Source organism: Phacochoerus africanus, chromosome X (genome assembly GCF_016906955.1).
Source record: "Phacochoerus africanus isolate WHEZ1 chromosome X, ROS_Pafr_v1, whole genome shotgun sequence".
Taxonomy (NCBI): domain Eukaryota; kingdom Metazoa; phylum Chordata; class Mammalia; order Artiodactyla; family Suidae; genus Phacochoerus; species Phacochoerus africanus.
In genome coordinates, this window is record NC_062560.1 from 7308488 (window position 1) to 7328769 (window position 20282).

Consider the following 20282-nt stretch of genomic DNA (forward strand, 5'->3'; position numbering starts at 1 on the left):
GAAGGTTTAGAAGCAAGTATCTAAAAAAGCAAAGGGATCTCCAATAACTACATGCCAGAACAGTCTAATGCTTTTTTTAAAAATATAGCAAAATTCAGAACACAAAAATGGGACATCTAATCAAAAATCATCAGGCATACAAAGAAACAGGAAACTGACACAGAATCCAAGGGGAAATGGAGAACCTAAAGAAACAGGGCCAGAAATGACACCCGTGATGCGATTAGCAGAAAAGGACATTTAAAAAGATATTATATGCGTTCCCATGTGGCTCAGTGGGTGAAGCATCCAGCGCTGTCACTACAGTGGCTTGGGTCACTGCTGTGGCACAGGTTCAATTCCTAGCCCAGGAACTTCCGCATGCCACAGGCACAGCCAAAAACAAACCAAAAAAAGATATTATAAACACACTCTAAGGGTCCAAGAATACAGAAGATAACAAGGACACAAGAGAGAAATGGAAGCTACAGGAGAGGCTGGTATGGAACTTCTAGAAGTAAAAATGAAGAAGTAAAAAAAAAATGCCAGATGGGATTTTTAAAATGTTAGACGCTGTAGGATAAAATATCAGTTGATGGTTCCTTGAAGAAATAGCGCTAACAACTATTGAAATGAAGCAGAGTTGGGGGGAAAAAAAGATCAGAGACTCACTAACCCAGGAGACCATATAAAGTCTATTAAGTATAATTAGGCTCCCAGAAGACAGAAGACACAAGATGGGACAGAAAAAAATAGTAACAGTGGCTGACACATTACAATTTCGATGAAAATTATAAACCCACAATTAGAAGAATCTGAATGACCCCAAGCAGAAGAAACATAAAGGAAAGCCCATCAAGACACATCATAACCATACTGTTTAAAATCAGACAGAGAAACTTAAAAGCAGACAGAGCAATAGAAAGATACTTTGTGAACAGTTAAAAAAAAAGAATGTTGGAGATTTTTCAGAAAATATGAAAGATAAAAGAAAATGAAAAAATATTCTTGAACCACTAATTAAAAAAAAAGTTAACCTGGGATTCTATACTCAGTGAAATACCTTTCATTTGGGGATAGAGACAAACCAACAGTTATAATTCTGCATTTTGGATGATAATAGAGAAAGAGGTTTTTTTTTTTTTTTTTTTCTTTCACTTTTATCTTTTTGCCTTTTTAGGGCTGCACCCGAGGCATATGGAGATTCCCAGGTTAAGGGTTGAATCAGAGCTGTAGCCACTGGCCTATGCCACAGCAACACGGGATCCGAGCCACGTCTGTGACCTACTCCACAGCTCACCCACTGAGCGAGGCCAGGGATCAAACCCGAGTCCTCATGGATACTACTTGGGTTCATTAAGCCATGAGGGAACTCCCTTTTTTGGGGGGCTTTTAAAAACCATTTTAATCTGTTTATTTTCAGTCATTATCAACTACTGCATATTCTGTCTCTGTAGAATACCACAGAGGAAATCAAAAGACTTCATCCAATCAATACGGCAACTTGAAGTGAGCACTTATAGGGAACCCCAATTACAAGGACACACTTGCTAGCCCTTGGCTCAGAGCACAAGCACCACTGGGGGAAATGCAGGCTCTTGTGCCCACAGCCCACACCTGCTGAAGTAGAATCTGTATGTGAGCAAGCCTCCAGAGATGGGTGAGCAGGACCAAGAATGCAGAGTGCTGCTCTGGACACCCTGGAAGCTGGGGCTGGCATCTGAAGATGTCCAGTCTCTCCATCTCTGCACTGAAACATGACTTCACCCTAGTGTCTGACCCCAGAAGTCTGGGCTTCCCCCAGCCCCTAATTCCCCTTCACACTCCCAGTGATGTTGCTTTCCCCTTGGGCTATCGATGCATTCGTCTTCCCAGGGTAAAAACACTCAAGACCCACTTCCTCAAAATGAAAGCCCCTGACCACAGCCACTTGTTTATGCTTTTTCACACCCAGGCAGGCTTAGGAAGGAACTTAACCTTATGAAAAGAGTTGTGTGCCTTTGCTGCACATTTCCTCCCTTACATTTTTGTTTTTTTAAACACAATGAATTTGATTACACTTATATTTGTACAATGATCACAACCCAATTTTATAGCATTTCCATCCCAAATCCCCAGCCCACCTCCCAACCCCCACCTGTCTCCTTTGGAAACCATAAGTTTTTTAAAGTCTGTGAGTCAGTATCTGTTCTGCAAAGAAGTTCATTGTGTCCCTTTTTTAGATTCCACATGTCAGTGAAAGCTTATGACGCTGGTTTCTTACTAACTTCACTTAGCATGATAATTTCTAGGTCCATCCATGTTGCTGCAAATGCTGTTATGTCTTTCCTTATAAAGGTGAGTAATATTCCATTGTGTATATGTACCACATCTTCTTTATCCACTGCTCTATCGATGGACATTTTTTTTTTGTCTTTTTGTCTTTTGAGCGCCGCACCTGCAGCATACAGAGGTTCCCAGGCTAGAGGTCTAATTGGAGCTGTAGCTGCCGGCCTATGCCACAGCCAGAGCCACACCAGATCCAAGCCGCATCTGCGACCTACACCACAGCTCATGGCAACGCTGGATCCCTAACCCACTGGGCGAGGCCAGGGATCGAACCCACAACCTCATGGTTCCTAGTTGGATTTGTTTCCACTGCGCCATGACGGGAAATCCTCAATGGACATTTAGGTTGTTTCCATGTCTTGACTATTGCAAATAGCTCTGCAATGAACATCGGAGTACATGTGTCCTTTGGAGTCATTGGTTTTCTCTGGATAGATGCCCAGGAGTGGAATTGCTGGATCAAATGGCAATTTTATGTTTAGTTTGTTGAGGCACCTCCATGCTGTTTTCCACAGTGGTTGCACCAATTTACATTCCCACCAACAGTGTAGAAGGGTTCCCTTTTCTCGACACCTTCTCCAGCACTTATTGTTTGTAGACTTTTTGGTGATGGCCATTCTGGCCAGCGTAAGGGGGTACCTCACAGTGGTTTTGATTTGCATTTCAGTGGGATCATTGAAGTACATATCCTACTGACCTATCAGAGAAGTCCAAAGTGGACACCTTGCCCTCCTCCACAATACAAATAGCTAGTATTTATCCAGTGTCTATTACGTTCAGGCACAGGTTAACTGCTTTATGTACATTTTTATTTTTTACTTAAATGAGATGCTTTTGCAATTTCCAAGATATTGCCTTCTGTCTTTAAGCGGCCACCTGTATAGTCCCTCTTTACAGAGAGGATAGGTCTTCAAATCATTCAGAAAAGCCTCCAGGCTCAGGCTCTTAGAATTCTTTGAAACTCCTCAAGTCTCCTCAACACAGTTTCATATAATTCTACAATCCACAGAGCCACATAAAAATCCAATGAAAATTGAAAACAAAATGATGATAAAAACTGAGCTACATTCCACAGAGAACATGCCCACATCCTCAATACTTTACTGAACAATCGTAAAATATACTTTTATCAATCATTCGATATTCTCGATGGTCTCATTTTCCAGGGAGGTAGTTTGATCTAACAAGGATAATTTCCTTCATAAGAAGACAGTAAAAGACATATCCCAACAATTAGAAAATTCTTCAGCACTCCTCGAGACATTTCAATTCCATTACTCCCACTGCCCCTAAGTTGAAAAGAAACTTGGACCAACCTGGGCCCCTTTTCCAAGGACCCAAATCCAGACTATGTCATTATCCCTTTTCTTTATTATGGAAATATGAAAGGTAAATATCTACCACTTCTTAAAATAAAGGTTTATTTGCTATGGTAAGAAAAGCTATACTTTTGGCAAATGTGCTGTGTGTGGGTCCCCCCACCCCAGCCACCACGACTCTCAGCCAATGAGCCTATGTCCCCAAGAAAAGTGAAGCATGCAGAAGGACTCGACCATGAATGCCTACCACATCCACCAATGCACCTGCACCAATGTACCACCTGGCCCACAACGTGGAGGGATGGTCCCGGCTCCCACTACAAATCTTCTTCTCATTGTGCAGTGGATGCTACTGCTGCTTCAGGTCACATGCTTCTGTAACCCCCCACCCCACCCCAGCCACCTCCAGCATCAAATACCCCCTCTCCTTGGGAAAAGTCCCCTCTTATACTATGTGATGATGTCTCCCCCTTGAGACTAATTAAATGGGGGGGTCACCCTGCTTACCTCTGCACCTACAACTTCACATTGCTCCTTTCTCTCACAACAACCAACGTTCTCTGAAATATTCCTCACACCGCCCCCACCCCATCTCTCCCGACCATTCCCCTGGAAGACATGTCAATTGGGATTTCTCTTCAGCCACCCTCTACCTCTGCTCTTGTGAAGGTAACCGTGACCTCTGCTTACAGCATCTGAAGGTCAACTTCAGAACTCCACATCCTTCCATGTGCTCATCAGTGCCCCCTTCTTGAAAAGCTTTTACCACTTGTCTGTTAGAACTACACCCGTTTTGCCGGCCTCTCTCCATCCATGCGATGCCTCTTCCTCACCTCCCTCACCTCAGGGCATAACCCAGGAAGCACCTGTCCTTCTACCACTTCACCCAGCTTCATGGCTTCCAACTTGGTCTATCAATAGTGATGTGTGTACTTCCAGCCTCATCTTCCCCCTCAACGCCAGACTCATTGCAAGTGGAAGTCTAGTTTACATCCCAGACACAGCAGGCTCAACAGCAAACCTCTGACCATCTTCTCCCCCTTCCCCACCACACCTGTGCCTATCACCCACTCCACATCTCAGTCCCAGCTCAAAGCCATCCAACTCTCTTCCCCTAGCTGTTCATGACAAAGACCCCAGCATTGTCATCAATGCTTCCGCTCCCCCCATGCCTCCATCCAACCTGTCATCAGATTCTGTTAGCTCTGCCTAAGAATCTGTGCTGAGGGCTTCCAGCCACACCTGCCCCCACCCCCCTGGACTGACCCATGGCCACCTCTTGTTTGCACAGGTGCTCAGACTGTACAAGTAAGAAGAACCGACGCTTCCTACCCACCAGGCATACCCCTCAAGAGCCATTCCACAGTCCCAAGTACAGCTTCCCTAAGGGGAGTGTGTATGAGCCGTACTATGACTTTCCTAGGAAAATATTCCAAAACAGGAACTCTTTCTAATAAACACTGAGTCCACCTTTTATATTGGACCCTAATTTAATGGACTCAGGTTGGTTCACTAATTGACTATTCAAAAGAATAGACGGTGATTGCATCATGATGCCTATGGTGTAGCACCTGAAGCCAGCTTTATTTTATCAGGGTGCTGGTATATCCCCAATCCTCAAGGAAGCAAAGACATGATGGTGTTCCAAAAAGGAGCCCCAAAGTCCACCTCCACTTGTCTGTTCCCAAGGACACTCTAATCAGGTCAGCTATTGTTCTGCTACACTAAAGCAAGATTGCTCAGTTCTATGTGCTGATCCCCACGTCACCACCCTGCACACATCTGGGGCCCTTTACCTCACTTTCCTGTTTAGCTCTCATCAGCTTCTTTCAGTACCTTTAACTGTTAGATGGTCCCAGACAGGTGATGGCTCTGCTGGAATCGCTGCAGCACTAGGAATTCATACCCTAGAATTTAAAGGCGTAGAACTGGGCTGTGAGGCCGAGAAGGAGAACATGCTTTGATGGCAAGAAAAGGACTGTGATACATCTGAACCCCTTAGTTTCTGAGGTCACTTTCCATAGTGTCAGAACATCCCATGGCCACAGAGATCCTAAAGTCATAAGGAGCCTTGTTCTTCCCTCAATTCCTTGAAGTACTCTTAATTAACTGTGATTCTGCACAATCAAACCCTCATTCTCATTTGAGAGGAAGCTGTGCAACCACAAACGGTTGGGCCAATGGCTTTACAAAAGAGACAGGTGCATTCTTTATTTTCTGCTGAGGGAAGGAAAACATAATTTTGCATCCTGTATGCTGTGATGAGCGGGGTTGGACAGATGGTCTTGGGATGGAATACAGTGGGGAAGAAACGTAACTACACGTCACCCCCCAGAATTTAGAGCTTATTCCTCTACCTACGCGCCATGTCATTTTGTGCCAATAAAACCGTTCTCTCCTTGGATTAGTTCCATTGCCCATGAAATTCACCTAGTAAAATTCACACCTAACTTGTAAGAATTAGTGTGAAAACCAAACAGAATAAGACTGGGAAATGTGAGAATCAAAAGGCACAAAGAAATGAATCAAGAATGCTCTCTGCAGCAGAGGGAGGACCTCTTTCTTGTTCCTATGTTTACCCTGACCAGGACTGGGTCTATCCGAGTCCGGGGAAGGACAAGTTCAAGAGCAACAGTGGACGCTCCCCTCAGGGACGGACCCCCGAAGCAGATGGGGTATCAGCTTTCCATGACCCCAAATGCACCCTTCATGTGGCCAATGGGGGCGTCAGCTGACAATTTGTTACAGTGGGGATGTTATGAATTGAAAACATTAGGGAGTTCCCTGCTGGTCTCATGGTTGGGATTGGGTGCTTTCATTGCTGCAGCCCAGGTTCAATCCCTGGTCTGGGAACTGAGATCCCACATTGCACTGCTGCATGCTGTGGCAGAGGAAGGAAGGAAGGAAGGAAGGAAGAAGGGAGGGAGAGGGAGGGAGGAAGCAGGAGGGAGAGAGAAAGGGAAAAAGAAAGAAAAAAGAAAGGGAGAGAGAAATAGAGAAAGAAAGAAGGCAGGAAGAACAAAATCAGAAATAAAGATGGGAGGTGTATCATCAGCCAGAAGGCCATTCATACACAAGGCCACAGCTAAGACAACAGCAGGTGTAACACACATGATTTTTATATCCCTGAGAAGGGAAAAGGATACTTTCCTTTGTGATTTAAGTTTCCATCAGTTGTTGAGAAAGGAACATTTAAATGTGGCAAAACATGCATTCTAGGACTACGAAGAAAAACTATCGTAGATAAATCATAGTTCTTAATATTTTATCGAAGTGGTAAAGCCCAATCGACGTACGCATCCATCACTGAACATAACACGTTGCGTGAAAGAAAATTTGAGAAATCGTCGCTGATGATTCAGGAGGAGCCCTGAAAGATTCCTGATCTAATATGCAACTTCTTCATTTAAAAAATAACCTTATTAACTCTGCCATCAAGCCTAAAAGAGTAGCCATAATAGCCTATCACATAGCCTAATGTGATAGCCAGGAGAAGGGACAGGTGTGTATTAGATCTGTCTCAATGAATGACTAGCCTTAAAAATACTGAGATAGAGATCAGTCCCTTCAGGATTCGGTCTGTTTCAGCATGATAGTCAGACATTTATCGGAAAATAAAACAGAAGCAAAAAGAAAAAAAAAATCCCACGGAGGTGTAAGAATAATCAAAGCTCCTAAAATTGAACATCAAAGTTGAGTTATTGGGCCATTGGGCTGAGATCTTTCCACAAAATTTCCACTTTAACTGGTCTGTTTTCCCCACCTTTCAAGTTTCAATTAACCTTTCCTGGCAGAACAGAGAACAATCTGTACACATGAGTCCCATTTTAATAAACCAGACGTGGTTCAGAAGCCCTCACTGTTATTTCAGGGAGAACGGCAATTGCAGAAGCCAGCTATCACATTTGGAATTCCAGGGAGGAAGGTTTCAAAGGACCTTCAATTATATATCTTCCTTCTCGGGGATCAGACATACAACTATCAACTCAGAATCAGTGATATTACGGGATAATGTGTTTACCGAGCGAGGGCACATGATGATCCTCGGGATTCTAAATATAGCACATTTGAGTTCATCTGGGTTTATGGTTTGTGTACAGAACAGAATACAAAATCAAACAGGACTGCGCTTGGAAGGACACAGTAGACCCAGAGATGGCCTCACTGCCCGTCTTCGCACTAATTCGTCCGTTTTCATTTCTGATGAACCTGCTCTGTTGTGCATCACAAGGAGTCTGAAGCCCTTCTTTTTATCTGCTTGTTGGGACAGACTCAGTCTAGAGTGAGCCACACTGAGTCATGACCCAGCCTGGTGTTACCGTGTGTGTGTGTGTGTGTGCGCTTCTAACCAACAGAAGAGGGCAAAAGTAAAGATAGGTCACTCCTGCAATTGTACTATTACCTACAATTCTGTCTGGAGATCAGGACTCTTCTGCTGGCCTTGAAAAAGTAAAAAGCCATGCTATGACCTGCTGATGAAGGGGTCCCACGGGGAAAGAACCACCGGCCACGTCCAGGAGCTAAGAGTAGATGCCGGGCAAGAGCCATCCACCCTCAAGAAAACAGGTCTGCTGTCCTACAACCACAGGAAATGAATTCTGCAAACAACTGCAATGAGTTAAGGAGATGATTCTCCCACAGTCAAACACCCAGATGAGAATGCAGCCCAGCCATCAGCTTGAATCACAGGTGTGACAGACTCTGGGCAGAGAACGCAGTGGCACTGTGCCCAAACGCCCAACCCACAGAAACCGTGGAATAAGAAATGTGTGTTGCACACATAAGTTTGGGGATAATTTGTCATGCAGCAAGAGGTAAGAGACATAAAGGTACGTTCATTTGAATGTCAGGTAATCATGTTTCTTGGAAAAGTTTGGACTGGATCCCTGAAAAAAAACCTGAAGTTATTTTGGAAAACCTCAAGGATTTCCCTGGAGGGAAAGCAAAAACCATAATTTATGGGCCTCTGTATCATCTCCAACACCCAGAAAGGGGCTGGGTACAAAGGGACCCGTGAGGGTTCTTCGTCTGTTTGATATGACACTTCATCATTAGCCTAACGGTATCCGTTGCCGGCAACTGGCTACGGAACTTTGAAGGTCTGCCAGTCCTACATGTTACTTAAAGCACTTTGATGTTCACAATTAAAAAAAGGCTTCCAAAGACTTTGCTGAGCTGACCGTCATTCTCAGGCCTGAGGTGCTTCTGGCCAAAGCCGTCATTATGTCAGGGTTTGCACGTCACCCATATTCCATCCGGTCACAGAATGCCGAGTAAACCTTTTCAGAGCCAAATGAACCTGAGGTCAGGAAGATCATACTGGTCCCATCAGCAGGTGACACGCACGTCCATTCCACCTTTCTAAAACAACACTAGACGTTTTTGGAAAATAACCCTAGTACACCATGAGCTGTCATAAGTGTCCAAGGGGAGTCCAGCCATGGCAGCACGTGGACACAGGGAGAGGGGGCAGGGACCAAGGTTTAGCCCCGGTCCTGCCACTGGGAGTGGGAGAGGGGGCATGGACCAAGGTTTAGACCTGGTCCTTCCACCTGGAGTGGGCGGGTGGTGTGCCTTGATCTTTTCCGGCCCCCCAGTCCTCCACATGTCCACACGTCCACACACAGCTCTGTGGACTTGCGATGGACCTCACTCAGCTCCGTGATTACTGGGAAGGTCAGGTGGCTTCATGGCTATGGACATATTGTATGCACTAAAACTGAGGGCGCTGTTATGATCCCAACTCCACAGGCGTGGTCTCAGAATGGAATCCGTGTGCCTTCCAAGGTGAAACCCGGCTGCAGGACCACCCCGCCACCCCCTGCACAGTTGCGGGGAGGGGGCACAAGCAGACTACTGTGCCTGCAGAAGCTTCAAGTGTCCCAGCAGCCACTGTTCCACTCAGCGAAGCTCCGGGATGTCGTTTCTACACGAGGCACGCGGGCATGTGTTCTGGTCCCCTCCCCTACCACTTCTAGAGAGCTTCTTCGGTTGCCATAGTGAACTCTTATTCTTATGGCCCTCGTGACATCCCAAACCCCTTATGTATATAGGCCACTGGGTGGTCAGCCTGGCTGCTTCACAGCAAGTCCCAGGGTCCCTGGTTTGCCCTGGAGGAGAACCCAGCAAAGCCCTCCCCTTCTTTAGCACAATTGATGATTTGGGCGGTGGTCATCCAGGCTGACAACACTCCATCATCGAAGTGAGCACACAGGGAAAGTAAGACGCCTTCCATACAGAAAACAAGGGGCAAGCCCTGGCCCAGCATACGGGCAGCCTGAAGGGTGAGGAGTAACAGGAAAAATGTCTGGGACAGCCCGGCACCAGTGAAGTGGGTGGCTTCTCTCAAAGGCATAAGTTCAACATCATGCAGAAAATCATGCAGAGCAGAGCCACAGTGCAAGATGGCAGGATAGCAACAGCTTGTACTATTTTTTCAAAAGATAATTAAACAAAAAGGTTTTCTGTTTCATGAACCAATAATGGAAGTGGTGGGTGGCCAGGCTTTCAGAAGTCTCAAGGAATTTTTTTAGTGTGCATTCACACACACACACACACACACACACGCAAACACATACCTGCAGTAATAAACTGAACCCCCCAAGCTTCAGAAGAACACAATGCCCTCTCATGAAAGGACCTCTGGAGCAGATTCAGGCTGGAGCTGGGTCCTGTGTTCAGGGCCGTCTTACCTCACAGAAGCTCTGGCACTGCTGATTCCGCAGGTCCCAGGACGCCTTGCAGGGCTCCAGGCACTGGGAGAGACCAACAGGGACAGTCCGTCAGTAAACACAGGTAAGAAAGAAGGCAGAAGGCAAGAACTCACCTGTGCACACCTGTGCTTTTCAGAGCCTGCATCTCCGCGTGACTATAGGAAAGCCACGTTGTGAGCAGATCATCTTAACTGCGTGTCACAGAAATCTGTGCCAGAGAAACATTACACCACAGGGACAACAAAATGCACCTTTCTAAACAATGGAAAGAGAAAAGCCGTACCGTCTGGAGGCGACATATAGGAAAAACAATGATGTCCAACAGCAATTACAGGAATTTGGATATTTGTTGTTATTGAATAAACAATCTTTTCTGAAGGTTGTGGGTACAGAGGAATTTTTTTCCCTTACACTGTAAAAATGACTTGATTTAAATGGGCCACACAGGGCTATTTTTTTGTATCCTCTTCTGTAAAGGACTAAAGTTGTCCTGCATTAAATATACGTGTGTGTGAATGCACACTGTCATTATTACGTCATAATCATTATTAACTCTTCAACTCAGTGACGCCAGCAGTACTGACATTTACCATTTTAATTACTCTATTATAATATACAATAATCCTGAACACAAGATTCTGACGTGAGAGTGTCAGAGTAATTTTGAAAAATAGACATATCTAATTTATTTATGTATGTAGAAATAATACAAATACATAAAGTGTATAAATTATATATGCATGCACACAAACACATCCATACATATAATTTATTACCATAAAGCCAGGATCCACTTCATACAAAAACTGCTCAATGCAATGTGGTTAAAAATGTCTCAAAATAAGGATGTAATTCCGGATTTCTCTCATGGCTTACAGTGAACATGTAAATGATGAAAATGAGCTATGGCATGTATACAGTTGCATTTTCACAACTATCCACATCAGTACACTAAAAAGTCAGTCCAGGAGTTCCCGTCGTGGCGCAGTGGTTAACGAATCCGACTAGGAACCATGAGGTTTCGGGTTCGATCCCTGGCCTCGCTCAGCGGCTTAAGGATCTGGTGTTGCCATGAGCTGTGGTGTAGGTTGCAGACAGGGCTTGGATCCCCCGTTGCTATGGCTGTGGCGCAGGCTGGCAGTCGTAGCTCCAATTTGACCCTTACTCTGGGAACCTCCATATGCCGTAGGTGCGGCCCTAAAAAGGCAAAATAGAAATGAATTTAATTTTAAAACCGTTAGTCCCATGGGAGGTCCGAGACTCCAAATAACCATATTCCTGATTCCTGACACCTTGTGGAATACAAATACATTATAGAAAATAGTATCTTACAAAAATGGGCATATTTCTTTTGGGGTAAAAAATTTTAATTGAAGTACAGTTGATTTACATTGTTGTGTTAGTTTCAGGTGTAGCGCACAGTGACTCAGTCATACAGATACATTTCTGAAATGCCAGCGGCAATAAGACATACCCTAACTTGTCTGCTCGTTAATCCAGAATCCCTGTCTGGTCCAGCACTGGTATATGCAACCCATTTAAAGTTTTCTTTGAATGGCATGTTTGCCTCATCTCCAATAGCCACTAATCAGTAGCATCTACAGATCCATCTCAGCGTTTTCCTTAGGTAATCCTCCGTGAAAACTATCTGACAAGAACAGCCTACATAGAGACAAGGGAGTAAACCTTGGCAGGATACATGTGCCAAAGTTCTGTTTCTTTATGGTGCTGTTGGGCCAGGTAAAATGATGTCAACAAAAGCCAAAGAGGAAAAACAAACAAACAAACAAAATGATGGCCATTTCTCCTTTTCAAACACAAAGAAAAAACATCCCATTTCTCAAGTAATCGTTCTAAAAAGTTTTTTTTTTCTAAAAGACTAGCCCCGAAACTCTCTTCCATGAGAGAAGGGAAATAAAAATACAAGCAGACATGTGCCACTGTGAGTGGCATGATTATATGTTGCCTCAAACTACAAAAACCCAGCAATCAAAGTTCATATTTCAGCAAGTGTTTTAGGCTTTCGAGGTTGATCCTCAAGGTTGAAATCCTCCTAGGCTACTGCTTCAAGGTCAATGAAGAAAAACTTCAAATTTCAGATCCTTTTTTTAAAGGTGACGTGGTATATGCACATGGATCATAATTTGGAATGTGGAAGTCAATTCTTGTATTTAATCTAGAAAGATCTGTTCACAAGATCGCTTGCTCAGATAACAATTCTATATTAAATTCATGTTTGACATGTATAAACACATCTTTATGACGGCCTACGTAATAGTAACATGTCTACAAATAGTCTTCTGGAATGTACGACTCATGGCCACGGAGACGTCATGACACTTACTACAATACTCTTTGCATGCAGCCGTGACTCAAAAAAAACCTGTTGGAGACTCACAGACATGGAGAACAGATGTGTGGCTGCCAACGGGGAGGGAAGGAAGTGGGATGGATGGGGGAATTTGGGGTTCACAGATGAAAACTATGACATTTAAGATGGGTCAGCAGTGAGGTCCTGCTGTGCAGCCCAGGGAAACATATCCAATCTCCTGGGACAGACCAGGATGAAACATTAAGAAAGAGAACGTATATATACATATGCATGACTGAAGCCCTTTGCTGTTCAGCAGAAACTGGCATGACACTGTAAATCAACTACAGCTCATATACATATATGTGGCCAAAAAAACACCTGTTGAGTAAATTTATTGAGAAATGCATTTTTATAATGATTTTTTTCCATTCTAGTGGGTTTACCGTGTTCTGTCAATTTTCTGCTGTACAGCAAGGTGACCCAGTTACACATACATGTATGCATTCTTTTTCTCACATTATATGCTCCATCACAAGTGACCAGACATAGTTCCCAGTGCGACACAGCAGAATCTCATTGCTTCTCCATTCCAAAGGCAATCGTTTGCATCTATGAACCCCAGATTCCCAGTCCATCCCACTCCCTCCTCCTCCTTCCTCCCCTTTGGCAACCACAAATCTGTTCTCCATATCCTTGACTGTCTTTTCTGTGGAAAGGTTCATTTGTGCCGTCTATTGGATTCCAGATATAAGTGAGAAATTTAAATGTTATCAGCAGGATGAGGACCAAGCAAATCATGAGTGAGAGTGAAGGACAGGAAGAATGGAAAGTGGAGAGCTGAGCCCGTCTCCAGGGAACGACTGCTCTTCACTGCCTCCTGATTCTTGTCCAGAACTGCCTGGCACTCACACTTCATGGAGAAGCCAAGGATGCAGAATTTACATAAATCTTTCCCACAGTGAAATAGAGGGCACAACGTTTTATGGGTCTTTTTTATTGTAATTTATTTAGAGGATAAGGTACTAGGTAAATTATTCTCATGGCTCTAAGTGATTCTGAAACAGAAGTGATTCTGCACTCCCAGGGGACAGCTAGCAATAGCTGGAGATCTTTTCAAGTTGTTACAACTAAGGGGAGGTACTAGCTTCTTGTGCACAGAGGCCAAGGATGCTCCCTAAACATTCTATGATGTAAAGGATAACCTCCCACCAAAAAAAAAAAAAAAATCTGACTCTAGATGTTGACAGTGCCAAGGATGAGAATTTTTGAACCACATGCAAAAGAATCACAGCAATTCATGGTAACAGAGTTGCTCTGAAAAGACAACTTCCCTAGGTTGGGTGACTCGATGGTACTCAGGATTATGACCTGTAATCACAGAACAGTTTCTGTGTATTTTGACCACATTCATCCCTCTAAACCATGATTTTTGAAGATGTCAGGTCACTCACATCTTATACAATTACTCAATCATTATCAAATTAAAACCAACATATATGGTTTTACATTCAAAACATCTGGTCAACCAGCAAATCTTGTTTGACCTCGTCTAAATTGCTTCCAGTGAAGCTGGTCTCGTTTCTATTACCCCACACCCAAGATCCTCTCTAATTCCACGCTGTTACGGTATTTCTGCCTTAAAGGGAAGCTCATCTGACCTTCCCCACTTAGGTCAAGGGCTGCTTCCAAACATCCATTTCTGGCCATCACTGTCTACACAGCCCACACTGATGTCCGCTCCCTGCAATCATGCAGCACGCAGTTTCCCCAACAATTCTCACATTTTTGACTGATTTGGGGAGTCCATGCCTTGAAGTTCCACTCCCTCTAATTCCTCCTCAGGAGGCCCTGTGTCTCTGAACCCTCCCAAGGTGTAAGGGATTGAGCATGCACATGAGCGAACAGAGTCTAGAGCAGAGTCGAAGGAACAAGCCACATGCACCATGGGATGTAAAGCCTTGGTTGGAGCCCTATCTCAGTCACATGCCTAGTCAATAGCTGAGCAGATCCCATTAATTGTGTAGCCTCACTTTGCTAATTTAAATATGAGATTACAACCATCCATGCGACCTTGTGAAACTATTCCTGAACGTGAACGTGCCAGAGCCTTTACAGATTCATGGAGCACATTTAAAAGGAGTGGTTCCGTGGAGCCTCAGAACAAACAAATCAACAGAGGTATGTAAAATGAGGTACTATTATTCTTACATTTTAGAGAGAGGCAACTTGCAGTTGAGAGAGGTTGAGGCCACAAAACAAGAGACTGTGGTTGAGCCTGTGGGAATGAGAATTTGGAGCCATGCTCTGGCACATTGCTCAAAGGAATGTTATTTCCATTATAAAGCACTGCCCTATTTATGCCACATGCTACAAGGGCTTAATGAGATGATATATGTGAAAGGGACTTGGAACCTCAAAAGTACTTTGCAAGGCAATGAGATCACTAAATCGTTATGATCCCAAGGAGGAGTCAGTTCCAGAATGCCCTAAGGTGCTACAAACGCCAAGGTATTTGTGTACATCACAAAGAGACCCAACTCTTAGGAGCCAAAAGTGCTGATAGAGAGGGAAGGTATGGACATTACTGCCTTGCTGAACTGCCATCTGGACAGTGTAGCACAAGGTTCCACACCTTACAACCAAAAACGTTCACGAAAGTAGAGCAGAGGAAATTACCTTACCCAAATGGCCATCGCAAAAAATGTGGAGGCAAAAAAAAGGTTCCTATATAATTCAGATGTTCTCAATGTCCATGAGTTTGTTTCTGTTCCACAGACAGGTTCATTCGTGCCATATTTTAGATTCCACGCCTATGTGGTATCATATGCTATTTGACAGAACCCTGTAACTCAACTCTCATAAAAACATTTTTTTAAAATAAAATTAGTGTAATGACTAAAAAGGTAGGATTTGCATCTGGCATTTTGCTCTTTGTTTTCTATACAGCTTAAAAAAAATTCAAATGCTCACACATACCCAATCATCAAGGAAAGAGAATCCATTGTTATATTATGCTAAAGAGAGAAAACCCATGTTAAAACATTCTATACATGGCAACCTCTTCAGATTACCATCTGCTAAGTCAACAAATACAGGTTCACATTCCCTATGGGAAAAGTAAAAGGACTTATCTACGCACTAAGGCTGGGGGGAGGGGAGCTGGTCATAATTTGTTCTACCCTGAGGTGGTCTATAATCTCCATGGGAGACATGCATGGAAATAAATCAGTCTGTAGCAACCTAGCATACAATTCGTGATGGAAGAACGTTCTGGGAGAAACTAAAGAAGTGACATGTGGTTCCTATCGGAGAACTGGAGGGCTCCCAACTAAATCAGAGTTGAGGGCTCATGATTTAGTCTACAAGGATGAGGAGGACGTGGGCAGTTGTACGTAGGTTTGGGGCCTGAACAGTATTGTAAATATGTGCAGGGTGAGAGCTGAAAGGGCAGGAGATGCAATAAAACACGAGGCTAGGAAGACGGCCCTTGGAATCCAATGAGGAGCCACTGACACTCAAAACAGAGTGGTTTGTCCCACTTTGGGTTTAAAAATGATGTGAGCGTTAGAACAGGAGATGGATTCCAGAGGCCAGCTACGCAGCAAACAAAATCAGAGCAAAAGTTTTGACGTCTTCCAAATCTCTCCACCACTTCCAGTGTTGATGCCCCATTTGGATGGCAGGGGACTTGGATGAAAGGAAAAGAGAAAGAAACCTATGAAAGGCAATGGGGGAGAAGTGTGAACAGGAAAACACCAAACTTTCTACTCCACAGGAAGGGAACGGATGGTATCCATAAGGAGGGTGAAAGAGAAACAAACCTGGGCAAAGAGGCAGACTTAAGCCTTTAATGTGATGAGTTTGAGGTGTCTAGTGGCTATACATGAAGGGGTGCTTGCCATGCTCTTGGAGTGTGGATGTGGATATGGAGTTCTAGAGAAAGGGTAAAGCTAATAATGAGTATTGATGAGTTTCTTTCCTTTTACTCTATGGATCATTCATGCATTCACTCATTTCTTGCATAAAACACGTGCAGAATTCTATCACCACCGTGTCATGCTGAGTGATGGGACTGCTAAATTTATGAACCACATTCACAGACACATATACACACAGAGACACACACACACACCCCCCTGCCTTCTACTTCTTCAGTCTAGAGACATAAACAAGGCATGTTCATTTAGAAGCAAAAGTTCAAATGCATGTCAAAAAGGAAGCAGAGAAACTATAAAGACTGGGAGGTCAAGAATTTGGGAGCTGGGATCCACAAGAGCTAGAATGGCAACTCTCAGAAGGTCTCACCATTCAGCAAAAATGCTTCTGTGTTATCTGCCTTGTTCCATCCTTTGGCAGTTGTGCATGAAGACACTGATACATGAGGAGGCATGAAAAAGAAGAGACTGGCGCATACTTATAGGCAGAAAGAAAGGATCTGGTGGAGAGGGTCTGACTGAAGATGTAGCAGACATAGGAGATGATCCACAGACCAAGGTCCCGGAGAAAGGTAGTGGATACAACACGAAAACACAGAATTTCAGAAAGGCAAGGAATCATTTAACCCAACCCTACACCTTCCAGATTTGGGAACTAAAACATCTTCACAGGAGCAAGGGCTGGGTAGCAGGTTTTAGGTCCATGGCCCCATCTGATGAGACACAGGCCATGCAATTCACCACTGAGCTTAGAGGATGGAAGAATTTGGATGCAGAGACACAGGACAATGGATGTGAGAAGCACATGTGTCCAGGTACAGTTCTGGTGGCTGAGCTGGAGAGGTTGTGAGTGGACAGGTGGACCACACAGATGAGGACACAGGAACTGATGATTCCAGCCAGGGTGGAGCTTTCTGATACAGAAGCGGGGGGGTATCTGTCCCAGAGGGGTCTTTCCGAATAAAAATTTTAATGACAACATCTTTAAATGCCTACCTGGCATAGGTGCTCAGTAGATCTGGTTCCCTTCCATTTCTAGAGAACCAATAATGAGAATTTATTTCAGGTCTTTCATATTTCCCTGTTTCCCTAATATCTATCCTCTTTCTTTTCTTTGTTTCTTTCTTTCTTTTTCCCTTGCTTTTTAGGGACGCACATGGAAGTTCCCAGGCTAGGGGTCAAATCAGAGCTACAGCTGATGGCCAGTGCCACAGCCATAGCAACTCGGTATCCAAGCTTCATCTGCGACTTACATCACAGCTCATGGTAATGCCAGATCCCTGACCCAATGAGCAAGGCCAGGGATCAAATCCACATCCTCATGGATACTAGTCAGATTCGTTTCCACTGTGCCACAATGGGAGCTCCCTTTTTCATTTTAGTTAAAGAAGAAAATAAAATTTCTTTTAATTCTAGTCTCCCACGTGTGTTCCACTAATTGTTTTAAAAGTGCCAAATCGTTGGCTCAAATGCCAACAGTTATGGTTGGGTGGTGTGGCATTGTTCTTGTGTGTGTGGCCAAGAGGTAAAATCCGAAGGAAAAATCTGAGTTAAAAACAGACCTATTGTACAGCACAGGGAACTATACCCAGGATCTCGTAAGAACCTATAATGGAAAAGAGTCTGACACACACACACACACACACACACACATATATATACCCACACAGTAATGAACCACTTTGCTGTATACTTGAAACTAATACAACATTGTAAATTAACTGTACTTTGATAAAAAAGGAATCTTAAAAAAAGACGAATCTGAGACTAATGCACTATACATTTTATAGGACATATGGTATACCTTCATACAAAAAAAATTCTCTTGAATAATAAAAAATTGAATAGTGATTTATATTTAATTTTTGTCTGGATGGTTGCCTATGTAAAGAATAAATGTGAAGTTCCACCACAAAAAAAAATCCACTTTTCATTTCAGACAGGTATAACCTTATATAGCATACAATAATGATATCAACAGACATTTCCAAGTTTTCTAAATTAATGGCACCAAGTTTCTCTGGGAAACCATAGATCTGTTTTTTAGATGGAAGTGCCTCTTTTTTTTTTTCCAATATATTTCCTAAAATATGTTCACCATACTGGTTTTAGAAGTATTCGTGGACTCTCTCCAGCTCTAAATTGGTATAGAAATTGCTACAATCCTGTATGTCGAAAAGTGTACTGTATCTTGCCAAAAATAATGAAATCTTTTGGCAGTCAGCCCGTGGAAGCACAGTTGAACAATCACCAGAGCCTAAACCACAGAGGATTAGCACGCCAGCCCGGCACAGAAATGTCACGCCCCAGACATCTCCCATCACAAGTCCACTTTCTCTGGAACACTCGAAGGACAGCTACTCTCCATCATGACGCTTACCAAGAAATCCGGGTCCCGGGTGATCCCAACCACTTCTCCCAACGAAGGGAAGTCTAACATCAAGAGCTCTTTCTGTTTCGGGCAAGGTGTTTAGAAACAAACAAAAAACAAGTAAAATGGGGAAAAGAAATGTATCAAGACAGTGGCGACCAGAAAGCTGCCCTCTCCCTGTAATTCTCTTGTGAACTATGTCATTATGTCTATCACTGAGTCTCTTGAAACAGATCCGTCAGGGAACTCTGTTCCGTGGAAAACCACACTTTCTTAGCACTCAGATGTATTTTCCACCTGATCTTCCATCTATGGCATTTGGGCAAAATACGGATGTTTCAAACGATAGCCAGTGTTTAATGAATTCCCAAATTAAAAGCTATTATGTTTGCCTGTAACTTCTGTGCTATTGTAGCTCAACTATAGTTCAATTAAAATTTAATAATTTTTTTTTCAAAATAAAGGTAAAAAAGATAACAATAATGAAGAGAAAGCGACAACTTTACATTGGAGAAACCTGAAGGTAACACTTCAATGAAGCGACAAAGAAAGATCTCAGAGAATGAGGAAATAAATCCACCTGGTGCCCTCTCGATGTGATGCACTGGGAAAAACGCAGCATAACCAGACCAAACAGGACCCTGCAGAAGGGCAGAACTTGAATGGAACCACAAGGAGGTATCAGGCCAATCCAGAATGAAGTGCGTTCTACGAAGTCATGATCTTCTAGTATCTAAAAACACCAATGTCATGAAAGGCAGAGAAGGGCTAAGGATTGCTTCTGGACCAAAGCAGATGAAAAATATGTGACAATTAACTACACAGCATGCTGATGGGCTGGTTCCTGAATCAGAGAACAGCATGCTGGACAGAACACTATTGGCATTATTAGTGAAAATTTAAATGCAGACCCAATATGAGATCATAGCATTACATCCACGTGCAATTCCATGAATTTGGTAATTCCACAATTGTTATGTAAGAGATGCATGCTGAAACACTTATGGGTAAAGAGTCATGATGCCTGCAACTTATTTTCAAATGGTTGGGAAAAAATAACAACTGTAAGTACACATATACATCTATATCTATCTTTATCCATCTCTATTCATCTGTCTATTATCTATCTCATCTATCTTCTATTTATCTTCTTTCTGTATATTATCTATCCATCCATTCATCGAGAAGGTGATAAAGCAAATAAATTAACAATTGGTAATGAGGTGAGCAACTAGAAACCAGGGACCAAACAGGACACACCATCTGTTTTTATAAACACAATGTATCAGAACACAGCCACACCCAGTCCGGAATGTATTGTCT

General features: G+C 43.4%; 1 protein-coding gene across 1 annotated transcript in view; it reads right to left on the reverse strand.

Annotated features, from left to right (window-relative positions):
• Nucleotides 1-20282, reverse strand: part of ANOS1 (anosmin 1) — a 197290-nt gene that overhangs the window by 75239 nt on the left and 101769 nt on the right. The window contains exon 3 of the mRNA XM_047764056.1: nucleotides 10319-10381. Within this exon, the coding sequence (XP_047620012.1) occupies nucleotides 10319-10381 (63 nt within the window). The remainder of the gene's footprint in view (nucleotides 1-10318; nucleotides 10382-20282) is intronic.